We start from the raw sequence: 17,597 nt of genomic DNA, 5'->3' as shown, positions 1-17,597 counted from the left end.
CCCCCCCCCCCCCCCCCCCCGGCAAAACACCTTGAGAAAAAGCACAGACCGTCTGTGCTCAGACCTTGGGAGCGGCCTACCTGGGCGTCGTCGTCACACAGCCGGCTGCTGAAGAAGGACAGGATGATGTGGAAGACGCCGCGCCGGGCGCAGAGCTCATAGCAGTACTTGTCCCGCATGCCCTGCCGCAGGAGCCCCAGCACCCACGCCCGCTCTGTCTTTTGCTGTAACCAGGCGAACAGGAGACTGCCGTCAGACACACCAAAGCCCTTTCAGCTGACGCCTCCTCAAAGCCCGCTGTCTTGCCGTGGTGGCAACGCAGCGGCAGCCACGGCGGCAAGAACGCTTCTCTCTTGCTGATTAGGTCACGGGAACCCCTCAGGATTTGACTCGGCTTCTTCAGGTCAGCAGTAAAGGAGCAAGCCGAGTTTCGGCACCGCCCTGGGTCACCTCATGCAGGTGTTCTACGAAAGCACAGTGAACACCGAGCCAGGTCACTCACCGAGAACACAGAACGAGAGTGCCGTAAAACTGGGGCCTCTGAACGAGGGTTTTTAAGGTGGGAGATGCCACCTGAAAATTAACGCATGGAATGAAAGCGCTTCTACAAGTGAGCCTGCGTGACCTTTCGCTTTCCTGACCTTCTTGCTCCAACACTGTTTGTGCAACTGGGCTGCTGTGCCGCCAGCAGTGCCCAGGGGGAAAATACCAGAATGCCAGCAGGGGCTAACAACCCAACGGAGGACCCTGGGGGGCCTCGGGGGCTTCAGAAGCATCACCTCCAAGTCGGAGCTGTAGAAGAACTGGTAGAAGCCCGGAACTTTGTTCATATTCAAGTACTCGTGGGACAGCAGGAACTTGCTGATCTTCAAGTACATGTGCTCCTCTGAGGACAAAGCAGACAGTCACTCACTGCAGGCACCGGCGGGACCCCGTGCTCCGCCGAGTTGCGGAGCAGGCTCTGGGGGCCACACAGAGGTCCCTGCCCCCGTGGAGCTTTTGTACCCTTATCCAGAGTCTCAGCTCTCGACAATCAGACTGCAGTAAGACACCCCAGTTCTGTGCTGCATACAGGCGTTCTCTCCCGGTTCGGAAACCACTGTGGATTTTGCCCCTCCCCCGCCTGCAGCCTACGGCACAAGCTCCAATCAGCTGGTATGCAGGGGGGACCGGGTCACACAGACAGCGGCGGGCTGACGCCCACCCCCACCGGCCTCTCACTGAAGGGCACTGTCACAGCACGGGAGCCTCAGACACCTCCTCCCCCACTGCTTCCCACCCTCAGATCACCACCTCCACCCTGTCCCGACTGCCTGGATCCTCGGAGGCCACCCCATGACCCCAGCTGCCTGTGCCTGACCCTGACATTGGTCTGAGGTGGCAGAGACCAGACCAATCACCATGGCCTCTGTTAGGATAGTTTCTCAGAAGTGTCTTTTTCTTTAGAGTCTACAAATGACTGATTATTGTCTTTCCTCCCGTCATTTCTAAGGAGAAAGAAAGCCATAAAATAAAAACTATACAGGAGAAGATGGAAACTAGATCAGAATTCTAACAGCACCTTGACTGGAGAGGAATTGTGGGGCCTTGGGACAAGCTATCTGACCAGGGGGCCCGCTTCCTCATCTGAACATGACCACGTGACACCGAACCCTGGGGCCCCTACTGTGACCAAAACTTGTCCTCAGGCTACCTCAGCAGTAGGGCCCTGCAGGCAGTCACACACGGAGCCATGTTCTCGGGCCCCAGCTGGCACCTACACAGTGACACCGGGCCAAACACCTCCTAGTGACAGACCCCCGGGCTGCACAGACTCTCACTTCCAAATACAGATCAGCAGCTGCTGACGGACAGACGTCCCGTGTCAGGCGCCCTCCACGTGGGGGATGCACGTCCCCCCTCACGGCAGCCCCGTGAGGCAGGTGCCACGACAGGCGTGTAGCGTGGCTTCACACGCCATGAGCGAATGCGAGTAAGTGTTCCACGCCCCATCATACGCTGTTCTGCACTGGGCTTTCCCACTGGATTTCTTTCTGATCTCCCGCACAGGGGCCCATAAAGAGCCTCCTCACAGCCACACTTTATTCACTGTCCGCTCCCGTGGGCATGCACGCGGCTCACTGTTACAAGCCCTGGATCACCCGGACGCGTCCCTTCTCACACGCCTGCAGGATTAATGGTGACAAGTGGACACGCAGTGGTACCTGGCTTCAAAATCTGTAAGGCTGCTTTGGCAATGAAGAGAGTCAAGGTAAAGGTGAGTCTCATGTTCTGAGTTCGGATCCCATTCCGGACTACATCCAACAGGTAAAGTACCTTAAAACCGGGAAAAAAGAAGAAGTGGGTAAAAAAATAAGAAGACAAGAATCTTCAGAACTGTGACCAGCCCTGTCTCGTGCAGCTTAAACTACAGCTTTGCTGGTTGGCCCACTCTTCGCATCCCAGGGGCCACCAGAGAGAATGCTCATACTGGCAGTGTCCCTGCTCACCACTGCCATCTCAGGAGCGCTTCTGCTTTTCCTTGAGGAGCCAGGCATGTGCGCAAGGGCAGAGGGAACCCTGGCTCCATGGCCCAATAAGCAGGCCGTTCCTGTTCCTGCTGCCTTGGAGCACAGGCCTCTGGGGCTCAGTGTGTTCTGGGTAACAGCTGCCTTAACCACTGAGTTCAGACCAAAGAAACTGACCTGCTTTGCCCACCTACACACAAGAAGTGTCTGGAAGGGGAGAGCTTTCTCAGTCTCCCCCAGAGCTGAGAACCAAAGGTAACCTCCAGCATCATTCCCTAAAAGGGAACGGACCTTGGTTCTTTAACAGAAGTCTCCTGCCAACACGCTTCTGTGTTCCCTAGAAATGCTGCTACCAGACCCAGTGGATAGCCAGCTCCCGGAGGTCTGCCAGGACCCTCAGCCCCACTCACCTGGGACTGCTCTCGGAACCGTGCCCCCTCCAGCTGCGAGTAGTAGGCCGCAAGCACGTAGTAGGCTGCAGCTCGCATGTGGGGGTCATAGCTGCTGAGGGCTGTGACAGTTAGGCCCAGAGAATTGGAATCCAAAAATTTTCGACAATCCAGCACAAATTCTATGGAAGTAAAACAGAGCATTAAATACACACACACACACACACACACACACACACACACACACGGAATGATCATGATGCTTGTGTAACATGCGGAATTAAATTTCCTTTTGCCAACATCAGCTATGAGTGGGAGACACAAGAAATGTAAGTCTCTCCCACTCCCTTTAACTTCTGCTCAAGTTGGATAAAAGCCTATCTTCCCTTGCATAGCAATAGTCCATACTTGCAGCTTCTAAAATGCCTGTCAATCCCAGTCGGGATTATTTCATTACTTCTCACAAATATTCAACAAGCCAGAGAAGAATGGAGGTGCCCTTCAGACCTGAGACACGAGATCCCTGCATGCTGGAGGCCTGGGGAACACGAATGGGGAGTTGGCAGAGAAAACCAGCTTCCCGTTTCTACCCTGTTCGGCCCACAGCGTCTGAATTCCCAGCCACAAACACCACTAAGGAAAATGTGAAAGGCAGGGAAGCTGGAAAATTCAGCCAGTGCAAACCTGTCTGACCTGGCCCGTCAATTTTTTAAAAGATTTTATTATTTATTTGACAGGGAGAGGGAGAAAGAGCACAAGCAGGGGGAGCGGCAGGGAGAGGGAGAGGCAGACTCCCCGCAGAGCAGGAAGCCCAACGTGGGGCTCCATCCCAAGACCCTGTGATCATGACCTGAGCAGATGCTCAACTGACTGAGCCACCCAGGCACCCCTGGCCCATCAATTTTATGGAGTATTAACTTATATCCATTCTTCAACCCTAGTTCTTTCTTCAAACAAACAATAAAAATCTCAGAGAAGAGAGGCTCACCAAGTTTGAACAAAAGCTAGAGTCCAAACAGCTTGCTAGCTGATACCTGTCTATCACCTGTGAGGCCTTGTAAAAACTCACAACCACTTCAGGAAATGACGTGACCAAGAGAAAAGGTCAGATATATAAGGGGACCCACCTGACCACAGCTTAAAAGGCCAATTACCAATACAAAAATTCAGGACACTTTAAATCCTCTTTAATAAGATCTAGGCCTTTTTATAACATAAATACTGTCACAAATTGTAAGATAAAAACCGTGAAGAAAAGTTTTAGAACAGGGACAGGTCACTGTGCTTAAAAATGATAAAGCAGAAGGTCTGGTCATAGTTATCAGCCATGCAGACATCCTAGACTGAGAGGCTGGTGAGCTGGTTAAATCAGGAACCAAACACAAGCTAACTGGAAGTGACGATTCTAAATGTGTCATCTTGGAATATACTAGCGATAAAAGAAATACCACCAAAAACGTTTTTAAAAAGTCAAACTCTTTCTTCTTGTCCACCCAAAGTTACACTTTTAAAAGGATAATTTTGGCAATTAAAAAACCTGAGAATAAAAAATAAGAAGAAAAATTGTAATAATCAGCTACTTCCCTGTAATCCAAACAGCTCCACAGGCACATAATAGTCTCCAAACGGTGACTGCCCGAGAGCACAGAGATCCTTTTTGACCATAAAGCTTCCTTCTCCCTCAGAAGTAGCAGAGCTCCCTAGACCTTCCACCAGCATCTCCCCTGAAGGGTGACCAATGGTGGTACAGACGCATCCACACAGTTCCCTTCCTCTTTCTCAACACTGATACCCTTTCAAAGAATAACCAGGATTTCCACTTCCAGCCAAGAGAGTGGCAGAAACCTGATTTACTGTCCACCTGAAGCAACTAAAAACTAGAAACGAAACAAAGTTTTTCAAGACACTGGACATGAGGCAACAAACGAAGCGATCTCCAAGACAGAAAACAAACAAGATGAACCCTCTGATCATCCCCGCCCGAAGTCTGGAGAGTTCTAGGCCAAGGCACAGGGAGGGCAAACCCAGGCAGAGACCGGAGAACTCTGAGTTGTGCAGACAGAGTGCACAACTGGGAGGCCAAGGTGGCCAGAGTTCACACGGGAGAGGACCGGAGAAGAGCGCTCCACTCCGAGAGTGCCAGGCTCTTCAGCGCAGTGCCACCTGGCAAGAGGGTATGAGGAAGCTGTCTGAGCCTGAGGAACAGGGACGACCCCAGGCTCACACCTGCCCGGAAACAGCTCCTGTCCCCACAGTTCACAGGAAGAGGGCAGACTGCTCAGAAGGACTTAATGTCTGCTGCGGGGGGAAGTTCGTCCCAGACCAAAACGCTGCTTTGGTGCCACCAACAGAGATTCGAAGCAAGACTGCAAGGATCAAACCATTTCTAAGTAGCTCAAATGTGTCCTAGAGCAAAGCTCAAGAACATTCACAGGAATATAAAAATATCCAGCACCAAACAAGGTAAAATTCATTGTGTCTGGTTTCTAATAAAGAATTATCAGACATTCAAACAAGCAGGCATGCAGCCCATCAGAAGAGGAAAATCCATCCTGTGAAAATGACTCAGATATGACAAAGGTAACAACAAAACTAGGATTCTTCTGTAACTACTACACCTGTATTCTACATGTTCAAGAAGCTAAAGGAAACACCGAGTATGTTAAATTGACACACAAAACCTATAAAAACTCAAACCAAGGTTCCAGAGATGAAAATTAAAATGTCTGAGATGAAAGATGCACTGGAGGGGACTATTAGCAGATTACACATTATAGACAAAGACATTAGTGAACTCTAAGACAGCAAGAGAAATGATCCAAAGTGAAACACACGGAGAAAAAAAAAAATTAAAACCTGGAACAGAACATCAGCGAGCTGTGGGACAATTTTCGAGCAGGCGAATATACATGTAACTGGAGTCCCTGAAAAGTTTGAAGAGATACTGGCCAAAACTTCTCCAAATTTGACAGGAACTATAAACCTACAGAGCCAAGAAGCTCAATCAACACCCCAAACACAAGAAACTTACACAAAAGCATATTCTAATTAAACTGCTTGAAACCAATAGTAAAAAAAATCTTCAAAGCAATCACACAACATCCAGAGAAACAAAAGTAAGAATGATGGTAGATTTCTTTCCTTCCTCCCACCCTCCCTCCCTTTTTTTTTCTTTTTTTTTTTAAGTAGGCTCCATGCTGGGCTTGAACTTGTGACCCTGGGATTAAGAGCTGAGCTGAGATCAAGAGTCAGAGGCTCCACCCTGGCGCCCTGATGGTAGATTTCTTGTTAGAAACAATGCAATCCGAAATCAGGTGGCAACGTATGTCAAGTACAGTAAGAAAAAAAAAAAACTGTCAGCCTAGAATTTTATACCCCATGAAAACCTTTAAAAAGTGAAGCCTTTTTTTCTATAAAAAAGCTGAAAGAATTGATTAGTAGATGTGAACGACAAGAATTCTTAAAGGAACCATTTGAGGCAGAAGGAAAATGACAGAAGATGGAAGTCTGGGTCTATACAGAGGAATTAAGAGAACCAGAAATGGTAACTGTAAGACAGTGAATACAAGATATTTAAATCTCCTTAAAAGGTAACTGACAATTTGAGACAAAAACAACAACATATTGTGGGTTTTAGAGCATACAGCAGTGAAATATCTGGTAAGAACAGCACAGAAAGCCAGGAAGGGAAAAATGGACTGATACTGCTGTGACGTCTTCTACTCTCCCTGAAGTGGTAAAACCTCACTTGAGGGTGAACCGCAGTACACTGCAGGTGAGCACCATAAACCCTAAAGCAACACACGCATGTACTGCAGCTCAAAACCAACAACGAAAACAAAACAGAATCAGATCAATAATCACACTAAATGTAAATGGTGTACACGTTCCAATTAAAAGAGACAGATGGTCAGACTGGATTTAAAAAAGGCAACACCCAAGTACATCTATCAACTGAAAACTATTTTTAATATCCAGATGCAAATTAAAAGGATGAAAAAAGAATCATCCCGGGCTCCAACAGCGTACAGACTAAATTTCCTCATTTCTAACAAGTGACTAGTTTTGATGAAAAGGGGGGGAAAACCCCAAAAGCCTTAAAAAAGCATCCAACTGTGGGATAAGATTGTTTTGGAAAAGATGAGATGTGTTAAGATACACCTACAGAGGGGCGCCTGGGTGGCTCAGTCGTTAACCGTCTGCCTTCGGCTCAGGGCGTGATCCCAGAGTCCTGGGATCAAGCCCCGCATTGGGCTCCCTGCTCCACTGGGAAGCCTGCTTCTTCCTCACCACTCCCCCTGCTTGTGTTCCCTCTCTCGCTGGCTGTCTCTCTAATAAATAAAATCTTAAAAAAAAAAAAAAAAATACACCTACATACCTACACATCAAACACACGTAAACGGAATATATTTGGGGAAGAGAACAGTCTAAACATTTAATATTACACTCACTAAAAACAGCTAGCACTCAGCTGGCTAGGGTATTTTTAGTAATCGCTGACATTCTCTAAGACAAATGGATTTTCCACGTGTCCCTGAGGGAAAGTCAATTTCATGTCTGTGCTCATCTGCTAGCCTGTGAAGTCCTGGCTTTGCCGCCCTTCAGGAAAGAGCTGCCCTAGGGTGCGGAAAGTGTAACAGGCTATCAAAACATAGCTGTAAACACCACTGTCTGTTTCAGGAACCTCGCAGATAGCAGTTTGGCCTTCTGATAACAGATCTTCAGACTGAAATGGCCGAACTAGCAAAATGATCTAGAATTAAAATAAAAAGCATCCCATGGGGGCACCTGGGTGGCTCAGTCGTTAAGCATCTGCTTTTGGCTCAGGGTGTGATCCCAGAGTCCTGGGTCGAGCCCCGCATTAGGCTCCCTGCTCTGCTGGAAGCCTGCTTCTTCCTCTCCCACTCCCCCTGCTTGTGTTCCCTGTCTTGCGGCTGTCTCTCTGTCAAATGAATAAATAAAATCTTAAAAAAAAAAAAAAAGCACCCCATGTTTTATGGGCTTCAGCGGCATTACAACTGCATGCCAGAGCCCCGGGAGCTCATGCTCACGCCTCCTCCTCTACCCCTTCCTTGGGGGCGAGCTGGCAGGGGAGGGAGGCGTCCACAGGGCCCGTGTCCTCGTGGTCTGGGGACGAGGCTCACAGAACTTGCACGCCGGCCTCCCTGTTCTGTGACGCACGTGAACGATGAGCTGAAGATAGCAGCCCAGTTCTGCTGAGGACAAGAACTCGTCGTGGAAAAAGCCATTTGTCACTGTCACTGCTAACAGCCCTGGCTGACCCTGTTTCTCAGCCAAGGACTCAAAAGTAGAGAAGCAGCGAGGTTAAGAAAATAGGTTCCCATTTTCAGCAAAGGCTGAAATGGAGCAGTGAAGACTAGAGTTTCTGTGAAGTCTGGCAGCCACAATGAAAAACTATTCCTCCGCCCAATTTTTAGGATTGTTAAGATGTTAGCAACACGGGGACCCAGGTGCCACTGTGGGAAGTAAGAACGCCATTGAGAACTTCTGCTCCACACAGCATGAAGGAATCCCACAAACACAATGTGGGGTATGTGGAGCTGAGACAAAAGGACACGTACTGCATAGTACCATCCACGTCAAGTTCAAATACAGGGCCCGGGCTCCTGCCGGGGAGGAGGGGGCCCTGCCTGGGAAGGGGCGCGCGGAGCTGCCCATTACATGCCGCTCCTCGATCCGGCCGGTGGTTTCGCCAAAGCCCCTACCACACACCTAGGATTCGTGGTCATTTCTATATACCACACTTCAGCAAAAGTTCACATAAGACATTCTTTGTGCTTACTTTTCCTCCAGGGGCAGAAGCAAAAAGAAAAATACGTGTTAAAAATAATGTAAAAAATAAATTCACGATTTAATTCAACAACAATAAACCTAACCTACACTGGCCATATGCTGTTCACAGATTTCTGTTCTGTTCAACTTACCATTTTATTGCTAGAAATCTCCCTCTCCCTACAAACTGGTATGCTTCCTTTTATCAGACAACAAAATTTGTCTAAAATATTATGCTTCCACTTTTTGTCCTGGATGATAAGTATTCCTGAGCAAAATTTAATGACCTAGTTTTCCTTGTCTGTTTTTTCCTTTTAATTTTCGTATTTATATCTTTATCCACCTCTCTGCTTCTTAAATTTTTCTACCTTATTATGAATGATTTCAGCGTAATTGGTATTTTAAGCTACCACAAATCCTTTTTAGGGCAGATATGTTTTGCAAGTTTTCCTACGTGTAACCATGCCTATAAAATCTTAAAATAGACTGTACTTGGAGATTTCTCTAACTTAAAAGACCACTTACGAGTTACCTCTCTTCAAGGAAGGCCTCCCAGACACTGTCCTCCCCACCCAAAAACGGCAGTATTCAAGATCCTGAAAACAACAACGTGTCCTAATTTTAGTATTTTTTTATTAGTTTTCCAAGCCTTTGCCTCCTGTCTCTTAAAAGCTTCTCTTAAGAGCCCTAGCAATAGACTAAGTGATTTGTTACAATCTACTCAAGTTACCTCATATTTTCAGACTGCGGAAAATCTATTTTTGTATTTGATGAGAAACAGACCTCGCCAGGGCTGAAGGCAGGGGGAAGCAGGAGAGCGTCCGGGCCACACACTAGTCCCTGTGCCTCTGTTAGGCTCCTGGGGAGTCCCTGGGGACAGGGAAGATCTCTGCCTGCCGTTAGGGTGATCTGACACAGGCATGAAATACCCCTGGCTCTTTGGCAACTGAAATCTAACTCGGTCACAGAACACCATATTCACGGAGGCTGGGGGGGCGGGGGTGGGCACAGCAACCCCAGGGGCCACCAGTGAGAAAAATCCAAGACCCAGCCCTGTCATCTTGTTGGGAAAGGCAGTGGTGGGGGATCAGAAAGTCTGTTACACGTAGGAGCACGGGAGCAGAAAAGGGCAATTGTAAGTTGAAAAAGGGACCAAACAGCACGAATAAGGCTTCCCAGTGCACCTGAATCCATGCTGCTGTTAAGTCCAGTAGGAAGGAGCCTGGGGGTCCCTGCAGGCGTCACGCCAGCCATGCCAAAAAGCAGAGATGCAGAACATGTGACTCCCCCCCACACACACACATCTGCCGCCCCTGGGTGCCCTCCATATAGACCTGACTGGAGACACGACAGGCCACGAAGAAGAAAGCCGGGCCCAGGAGCACTTGTGAGGAACAGCTAACAGGTGTCCCCGCCAGGAGGAAAAAACGGCCAGAGGTCGGGTGGGAAGAGAGTTTCACCATACCCCCTTTGGTACCACCTGAATTTTGAACTGTGACTATATCATCTAATGTTAAAAGTTATTTAAATTAGATGTATAATTCTGGGAAGATGTTGACATAATTCCTCTATTTCTACCAGTAAGTACAACTGAAAAATCCTGGACAGATATAAGACGATTCTGAAAGGTGGAAAGGAAGCTGACCAGCCGGGGGCCCTCAGGTGAGTTCCCTGCATTTACTTTCTGCTCCTGGTGTCCTAGACTCTGAGCTGAAGAAGCCAGCGACCCAGAACACCAACAGGCACAGACAAAGCCTGAACAAAAGCCTGCCCTCTCTAGTCTCCTTTCTAGTCTCTAAAAAAGGAGCAGCCTAGCAAGACAGAAAATTTGGACAATAACTGCTCCACTCCAGCCAAACACCTCGGAGAAAGCCATGGCCGTGCTCCCTCCCACCCCAGCGAAGGTGGGGTATGGAGCCTGCCCGGCTGTGAGACAGGACCCCAAGTCCCTGCTGGGGGGGGGGGCGTCTGTCAGAGAAGGCCGAGAGATGGGTGTGGGGCAGTACCCAGAGGCCCCTCCCGCTCCCCACTGAGCATCAGAGGAGGCCTCCTCATCAGGGGAGGCCCCGTGAGGAACAGTCATGGGCCACTCGTGCCTTTCCCAGGCAGGAGTACCAGTACAGGTGGGATCCACAAAAGGGAAAACCGATCGACCGGACTTGCTCAAAATGAAAAACTTGGGCTCTGTGAAAGACTTTGTCACGAGGATGACAAGATAAGCTACAGACTGGGAGAAACTACTTGCAAACCACGCATCCAACAAAGGACGAGTATCTGGAATATATTAAGAACCCTCAAAACTCAACAGTGAAAAAAAAAATCCCATTAGAAAATGGGCAAAAGACATGCACCAACATTTCAACAAAGAGGACATACAGATGGCAAATGAACCTCAAGCCATTCGACATTATTAGCCATCAGGAAAATGCAAATGAAAACCACAATGAGATATCACTAGACGCCTATCACAAAATGCCCCAAACCAACACACCCACCGCACGTGGGAATCAGACATCGGTCCTCACCAGTGCGTACGTGTGCTCGCCTGGGTTGTCTCCTCCCTACGTTCACTCACAAACACTCCCACCCTTTGGCTACTACACACATAAGGCAACTTCAAAAATATACTTAACCCAACAAAAAGCCAACCTCGGGAGGCTCTCGCTCATTCTCAAAGATAAGATCTGGTGGCATTTGATCACTATCTAGTGGGAATTCAGAAAAGGATCTTGCCACTGAGAATCAGGAAAACCTCAAGGATGAAGGGATGCTCCCAAATATTAAAATTGTAGTTTTTTTTTTTTAAATCACTGTATATTCAAAACATTCACTGTTACTCCTCTGAAAATCACTGAAATGAAAAGGTGGGAAGGCGGATGAAGATGCTTCCAGGATTAGTAACAAGCCATCAGATATCATGGTGGTGATTCCCACAAGAAAGCGGACTGTGGCCCCGGCCCTGAGCCCCAGCCCACAGAAGGCTGCATTACCTGGCCTGGTCAGTTCACTGAAGAGATGCAGGAGAAAGCAGGGGTCATAAAGGCCATCGAGATCCACTGTGCTCCGGTCTTTAAAGATCAGTTCCTGTGCATCCTGAAATGGCCCAAAACGAACAGAAATGTGTGCTCTGGCCTCATAAATTTTAGAACATGTGTGTGCCTAGCCACTAATCTAGAGTTCCAATGATTTTGAATATTCAAAAGCATAAGAAAACAGCGCTCCTACATGAAATGGCTATCTTTGGGTTCGGCTTCAAACTAGCCTGTTTGGGGGGGGGAAGCTATGAATGAAACCAGCATGGCCGGTGTTGGTAACTGCGGAAGCTGAGCGACAGGTACATGGGGTCCTGTCTTGGTACCTCTGTACGCAGTGGGAACTGCGTTTAGTACGATGTTAACAAACCGCGTGGATTTTACAGTCTGCTGAAGTTGAGGGGCCACCAGAATCCCCGAAGGGGCGGGCAGACGAGCACCCCCTTGGCTGCCGGGAGTGCTCCCCGGGGGCTCTGGCCAGGACTCCGCACCTCGGGGGGCAGCAGCCTCCGGTTCTGGGGGAAGTGGAGGATGGTCTTCATCATGCGGTCCCGATCCAGCAGGCGGAGGACATCCCCGGGGCTCGGCTGCTGCCACAGCGACTTGCCCAGGCTCCGGCACGTCTTGTGATGCTCCACGGCCGCCGGGCCCCACAGCAGCACTCTAGAGCAGAGGGCAGAACAGATGGGTCACAGGGCCGCCTGGAACAGAATGCACCACGGGGATGATGACCGTCACAGGTGGCTTCGTCGGGCAGCCGGCACACGCCAGGCACTGTCCGGAGCAGGTGACGTGTGTTCTACTGTCTAGTCCCCATGCTGACAAAGGGGGAGGAGGGGATGGTGGAGATGCTAGCAGTGATGAGGGGGCTGACAGTGTGGGGGATGATGACACCTGCACGGAGCTTACGACGTGCCACTTACTCTAAGCCCTGCACATCTATTAATTCCCTGCATCTGTGTAACAATCCCATGGCGTAGGTACTGTTATTGTCATCCCCATTTTGCAAATGGGGGAAGAGGCACAGGGAGGGTGAAGAGAGTTGCTCAGCTGGTCACCTGCCCGGCTGGTCAGTGGTAGAGCTGGAATAGGCAAAACTGGGAAGCCTGGCTCCAGAGTCCAGTTGCCAGGCCTCAGAGGAGAATCCTGGCTGCTCCATGATGCTTCCTGATTCAAAACCCTTCCTGCTCGCAGGAGGCCATGAGCACAGCAGGTCTGCCCCAACGGCCTTGTGGCGGTCCCTGCCTCCAGTCCACCATGCAAACGCCTCTACCTGTTATGCACCAACGGCCACCGCAGCCGCCCCAACAGACCGCCTCCCCTTCCTCTTACTTTCCTCCCCACTACCTCCCACCTACCTCCCCACCGGTGGAGGGTGCTCCCTGAGAGCCCAGCTCTGATGGGGACCACTTCTCTGCCCCCAAAATGTCTATCAGCGGTCTGTCTCCTGGATGGAAATGATAGTATTTCAATCTGACACTTAAAATCCTTACCAACCAGTCTGTCTGGCCTTCCCACCACCTTTTCCCTACAAATATCTCGTGCTGCGCATAGGCTGACCTGCTCACCATTCCCGGAATGTGCTGACTTTCCCGACTCCCAGCCATGGTGTCACTGTTCCTTCCACGTGGTGCCCCTAGGCTCCTCCACCGACCCTCACCTCCATCAAATCCCTCCAGTGCCCACCTGGTCACCAAGCATTCCCCGACTCCCTCTGGGGAGAAGGTGCTGTCACGTGCTCCCCTAACAGCTGGGTTACACCACCAAAGGCCAATTAAGAAGAGTTACATTCACAGCAATCTGATTCCTTAATAGACAGCAAGACTGTGTCTTATGCCTGTAGGCATTCCTAACGGCCCTGGGCCCAGCACCTTGTCAAACAGCAAGCACTCAGTGAGCATCTGTTTAATTAGATACTTGTAAACTGAATTCTAAATACACACTCATTTCTGTGCAGGTCAACAGGAGTCGTTCAAGTGACAAAATAAACTAGCTTCCTTAGGAGGCTGCTCCCTGGGGGGGAAACAGACAAGCAGCTGACACACTGGCTACACCCGTCGAGTGGGCACCGTTTACTGGTGTGAGATCTGTCCGCTGAATGTCCACAGAGTTCCCATGTGGGCCCCTAACCCAGGCTGACTCCTGCAGGGATGGATACGGACCATCCTTGAACGTGAGGCCAAGCTTTCCATGGGAGCCAGTGTGTGACTCAGGGGAGCTCCATCCATCCTACCCTCTCCCCGAGAATCAAAAAGGTATAAGAGCAAATGTGGGGAGCCTGCTGTGTGGAACACAATCCCCCCGTCTCAGGACAGCGCCTGCAAAGCCTGCTGCTCACGGCTCCAGGCCCGACCTCACCTGAAGTTCACGAGGCTGAGGTCGTTCTGTTCATACGCCCGGAGGAGAAGTAAAATCTTCTGATCTAGAAGTCAAATCAAGGTCCATTTAGAAAGCTGAACCCCTCACATGTTCCTTCCACCCTGTCACACCGCCTGGTCTCACACTCCCTGGTCACACTGCCCAGTGCCCTCACACTCCCTGGTCACACCACCTCCCTGGTCCCCTCACACCCCTTGGCCATACCACCCAGTCCTCACACCCTTACCCAGGACACTGAGAGTGGCACCATAGGCCCCAAGGAGCACTGCAAAGTGGCTGCTTTCACAGACAGAGGGACACATCTTCACCACCGCTGACATCAGATCCACCAGCGCTTCTGGAAGGAAACAAGACCGAAATGCACAGCAGTGTAGGGGGGACGTGCACATGAAAACAAAAGTAGAGGAGGAAGCATCTCAAGGAACATTTAAATGCTTGAAATATCCTCTCTGAACAATATTGCTCTCTGGACTGTGCTTTGTCCCTCTTTTTCCTTTTTTACAAGAAGCCGATCTTCACCACCGTCTCTCTCCCCAGGTCTTTGGCAAGGCTGTCATCACTCTCTTCACTCCCCCTCCCACATGTTAAGCCACTAAAGATTTTAAAACCTAAGGATTCTCCCCCGGGATTATGCTAGCAAAGTCTTTGTATCTCTAATCCTGCCTAAATAAGGGTGGGCCTTTGTGCATTCCCTACCACACATACCAACAACTTGGGGGACGGCTCTCTTCAGTTTAGCAGCTGATTACCGACCGACCCCCTGGGGATTTCTACCCGCGGCTTCAGCGTGTTCATTTTGCCTCTAAACAGAGAGTGGCTTCAACAGGACAGGACCCTTCAGACCACCTCCTCTGACCTCTCCCGCAGCCTACACCGAAATCGGGGTCACGGACGCTAAAATAAACCCTACTGAACTAGGGGTGGAGCTTTCCGAGCCTGGCCTTTCCGAGAGCTTCCTGGCAGGGCACTACTAACAGGGACGTTCAAACCCTTCACCCTTGAGGAAAGTTCCAATCTTCTCATTAAAGCATTTCACACAAAGAAAGAGCTTCTCGCAGGGCACACACCCGCCGAACTTCCCCTAATTCCTAGATTTTAACACTTGCCTGTGATATGGCAGTTAAGACCTGAACCGTGACTTCTGGATGCCAGAACAGACTTGGCAGAGAGGTCTGTATTTGCTGCTTGGCCCGAAGTCAGAGGAAACACTTCTTGAGCTTGGGTTTGATAGAAACAAAACACCCTAATGCCATTTTGGTAACGCTTCCCTAGCTCTGAAAACGCATCGGTGCTAAACCTCAGTGCACAACTAACTCCACAAAATCAGAAAATAAAATCTCTATCTGAAACGGGAGGGTGGGGGCGGGGGGGGTCACCTTTCACTTCATTGTCTGGGTTTTCCTCGTCTTCGGACGTCAGCAGAGTAGGCAAAAACAGAGAATGCTGCGAGAGCATCATGTGCACCACTGGGAGCGGGATGAGCTTCGCGCACACGGAGTTTTCGGGAAGATACAGGCGCTCTATGGAAGCATGGAGGGCCTTTAAAAATACGTGGTCCTGATACCGAAATCTAGGAGGCAAGAATCCAAAGGGGAAAGAGCTTCATAAAGGGGTGTTTTATTTCGCAGGAGACAATAAAAAAACTTTTTCTCAGCATTTTTTAAAGATTTTATTTATTTAAGAGGGCATGGGCGGGGGGGAGGGGCAGAAGCAGGCTCCCCAGTGAGCAGGGAGCCCGATGCAGGCTCGATCCCAGGGCCCTGGGAGCATGACCTCGGCCGAAGGCAGCTGCTTAACCAACTGAGCCATGCAGACACCCCGTCTTTTTCTTGACATCTTATTAAGAAAAACTTCTAACACACCACGAAGATGAAATTTTACAGTGTACACCTGTCTACCTGTGCTGAGTCTACTACTGTCACCGCAGGACACACACTTCATCACACACCTAGCCATCCACCCATGGCAGGGGGCAGTTCTGAAAACAGGGAGGGGATGCACTTATTCTCCTGCAGTGGGAACGCCAAATGAACTTCCCGTTCAGTTAAAGGGCCAGGAGGCAGTAGAACAGCTGAGCCTGAATCAAGATGCCCCTCACGGCCATGTCAGCCTCCCTCCTTCATTACGTCCAGCTACTGAGAACTCCCGACCAGGGGTTCAGAGGCCTTCTCGGTCTTAAATCCCTCAGAAACCGCTGAAGGAATGAAAGCATCACTCTCTGGAACAAAGCAGCTTTTCATTCATATGTGACTAACATTGAGAATCACGTAGCATACAATGGACATTCTAGAAATACAAATTAACCAAAGCCTCAAAGAAATGTCACCATTTCATGACGGTAAGTCATGGTGGTCATTGATCTGTGACCCACCTTCACATCTTTCTCTCCTCTTGGGCAAAGTAAAGTATTTTTCTCTGTTTCAAGTCAGTGATTAATCAGGGAAGTGAATATTAGAGGCACAACGAGAAACAGTTTCATGGCTACTTGACTGCTAAAAACTAAGAGTCTGACCCTATTAAGTATGAATGAGAATACAAGGAAAAGACATGTGAGGTAAGCTCGGAAACTTTGGAGAGCAAGTTAAAAATCTAGTAAAACTAAAGCTGTGGCCACAGTCCCCGCCAGCGCGCGCCCCTGAGAACACCTGGCACAAGGCACGAAAGGGCACGCAGCCTTCACTGCAGGCACGGGAGGGAGGGAGATGTCCACCAGCAGGGGGGCTGAACACAGAATTACAACCCACCTCCTGCAGCAAAAACAAACGGGCCGAGATCTGTATGTATCAGCATGGGTAACTAAAGCACTTGGGTGAAAAAAAACAAAAAGGACATAAGGGGATACATTTGTATAGAAAGTGAAGCCAACTAAAACAGTGTCATTACTGTTTAGAGACAGGCTGGCGTGCAACCAAGGTAGGAAAACACCCATGGCCGTGACAAAGCCTGACCTCAGGAGAGTGACGCTTTCCGGGGAGGGAGGAGAAGGGATCAGGACAAACACAGGAAGCTGTCGGCACTAATTCAATCTGGGCACTGCTGGAGTATTCTCTGCACGCTTCTGGTTTCTAAAAAATATTTCATTTCTTAAAGGCCGCTTCTGTCACCATCTCCAGAAGCAGACTCCCTGTCAGCGGGCAAATCGTCCAGCCCTCCGGCACCCTGCACCCTGTCTGCATCTGTGAACCGGGAGCGGCGCGTGTTCCGCTAGACGCCGTGCTCACGAGCTACAACGCTGGCTCCGCGTCGCGCGCTCACACCCTTACGGAATCACCCTGAGAGAGCAGAACTGACTCACTTGAGTCCAGTCTTCACAAATTTCTGCCAATCACCAGGATCAACTTCATTAAGGGAATTCTGTGAAAAAAGAAGAAATATTCAAAGGGCATCCTGAATTAATTTAAAACAGAGAAGAGAGAACTTAAATTAGAGCCGTTCGGTAAACACGGAACATAGTGACCTAAGCAACCCACAGAAGCACGCAGTTGTTTCTTTCTTTG

At 49.6% G+C, this 17,597-nt stretch overlaps 1 protein-coding gene across 1 annotated transcript in view; it reads right to left on the bottom strand.

The window, feature by feature from the left end:
• Positions 1 to 17,597, bottom strand: part of URB1 (URB1 ribosome biogenesis homolog) — a 67,682-nt gene that overhangs the window by 6,924 nt on the left and 43,161 nt on the right. The window contains exons 25-34 of the mRNA XM_040621034.1: positions 17,396 to 17,454; positions 15,477 to 15,670; positions 14,327 to 14,437; positions 14,080 to 14,143; positions 12,213 to 12,384; positions 11,680 to 11,782; positions 2,918 to 3,078; positions 2,205 to 2,316; positions 780 to 886; positions 81 to 224 (exon numbers count right to left, since the gene is read on the bottom strand). Of these exons, the coding sequence (XP_040476968.1) occupies positions 81 to 224; positions 780 to 886; positions 2,205 to 2,316; positions 2,918 to 3,078; positions 11,680 to 11,782; positions 12,213 to 12,384; positions 14,080 to 14,143; positions 14,327 to 14,437; positions 15,477 to 15,670; positions 17,396 to 17,454 (1,227 nt within the window). The remainder of the gene's footprint in view (positions 1 to 80; positions 225 to 779; positions 887 to 2,204; positions 2,317 to 2,917; positions 3,079 to 11,679; positions 11,783 to 12,212; positions 12,385 to 14,079; positions 14,144 to 14,326; positions 14,438 to 15,476; positions 15,671 to 17,395; positions 17,455 to 17,597) is intronic.

Source organism: Ursus maritimus, unplaced genomic scaffold (assembly GCF_017311325.1).
Source record: "Ursus maritimus isolate PB19 unplaced genomic scaffold, ASM1731132v1 scaffold_4, whole genome shotgun sequence".
In the NCBI taxonomy this organism is placed as follows: domain Eukaryota; kingdom Metazoa; phylum Chordata; class Mammalia; order Carnivora; family Ursidae; genus Ursus; species Ursus maritimus.
Note: the sequence above shows the minus strand (reverse complement) of the source record. Positions and strands in the feature narration are given on the sequence as shown.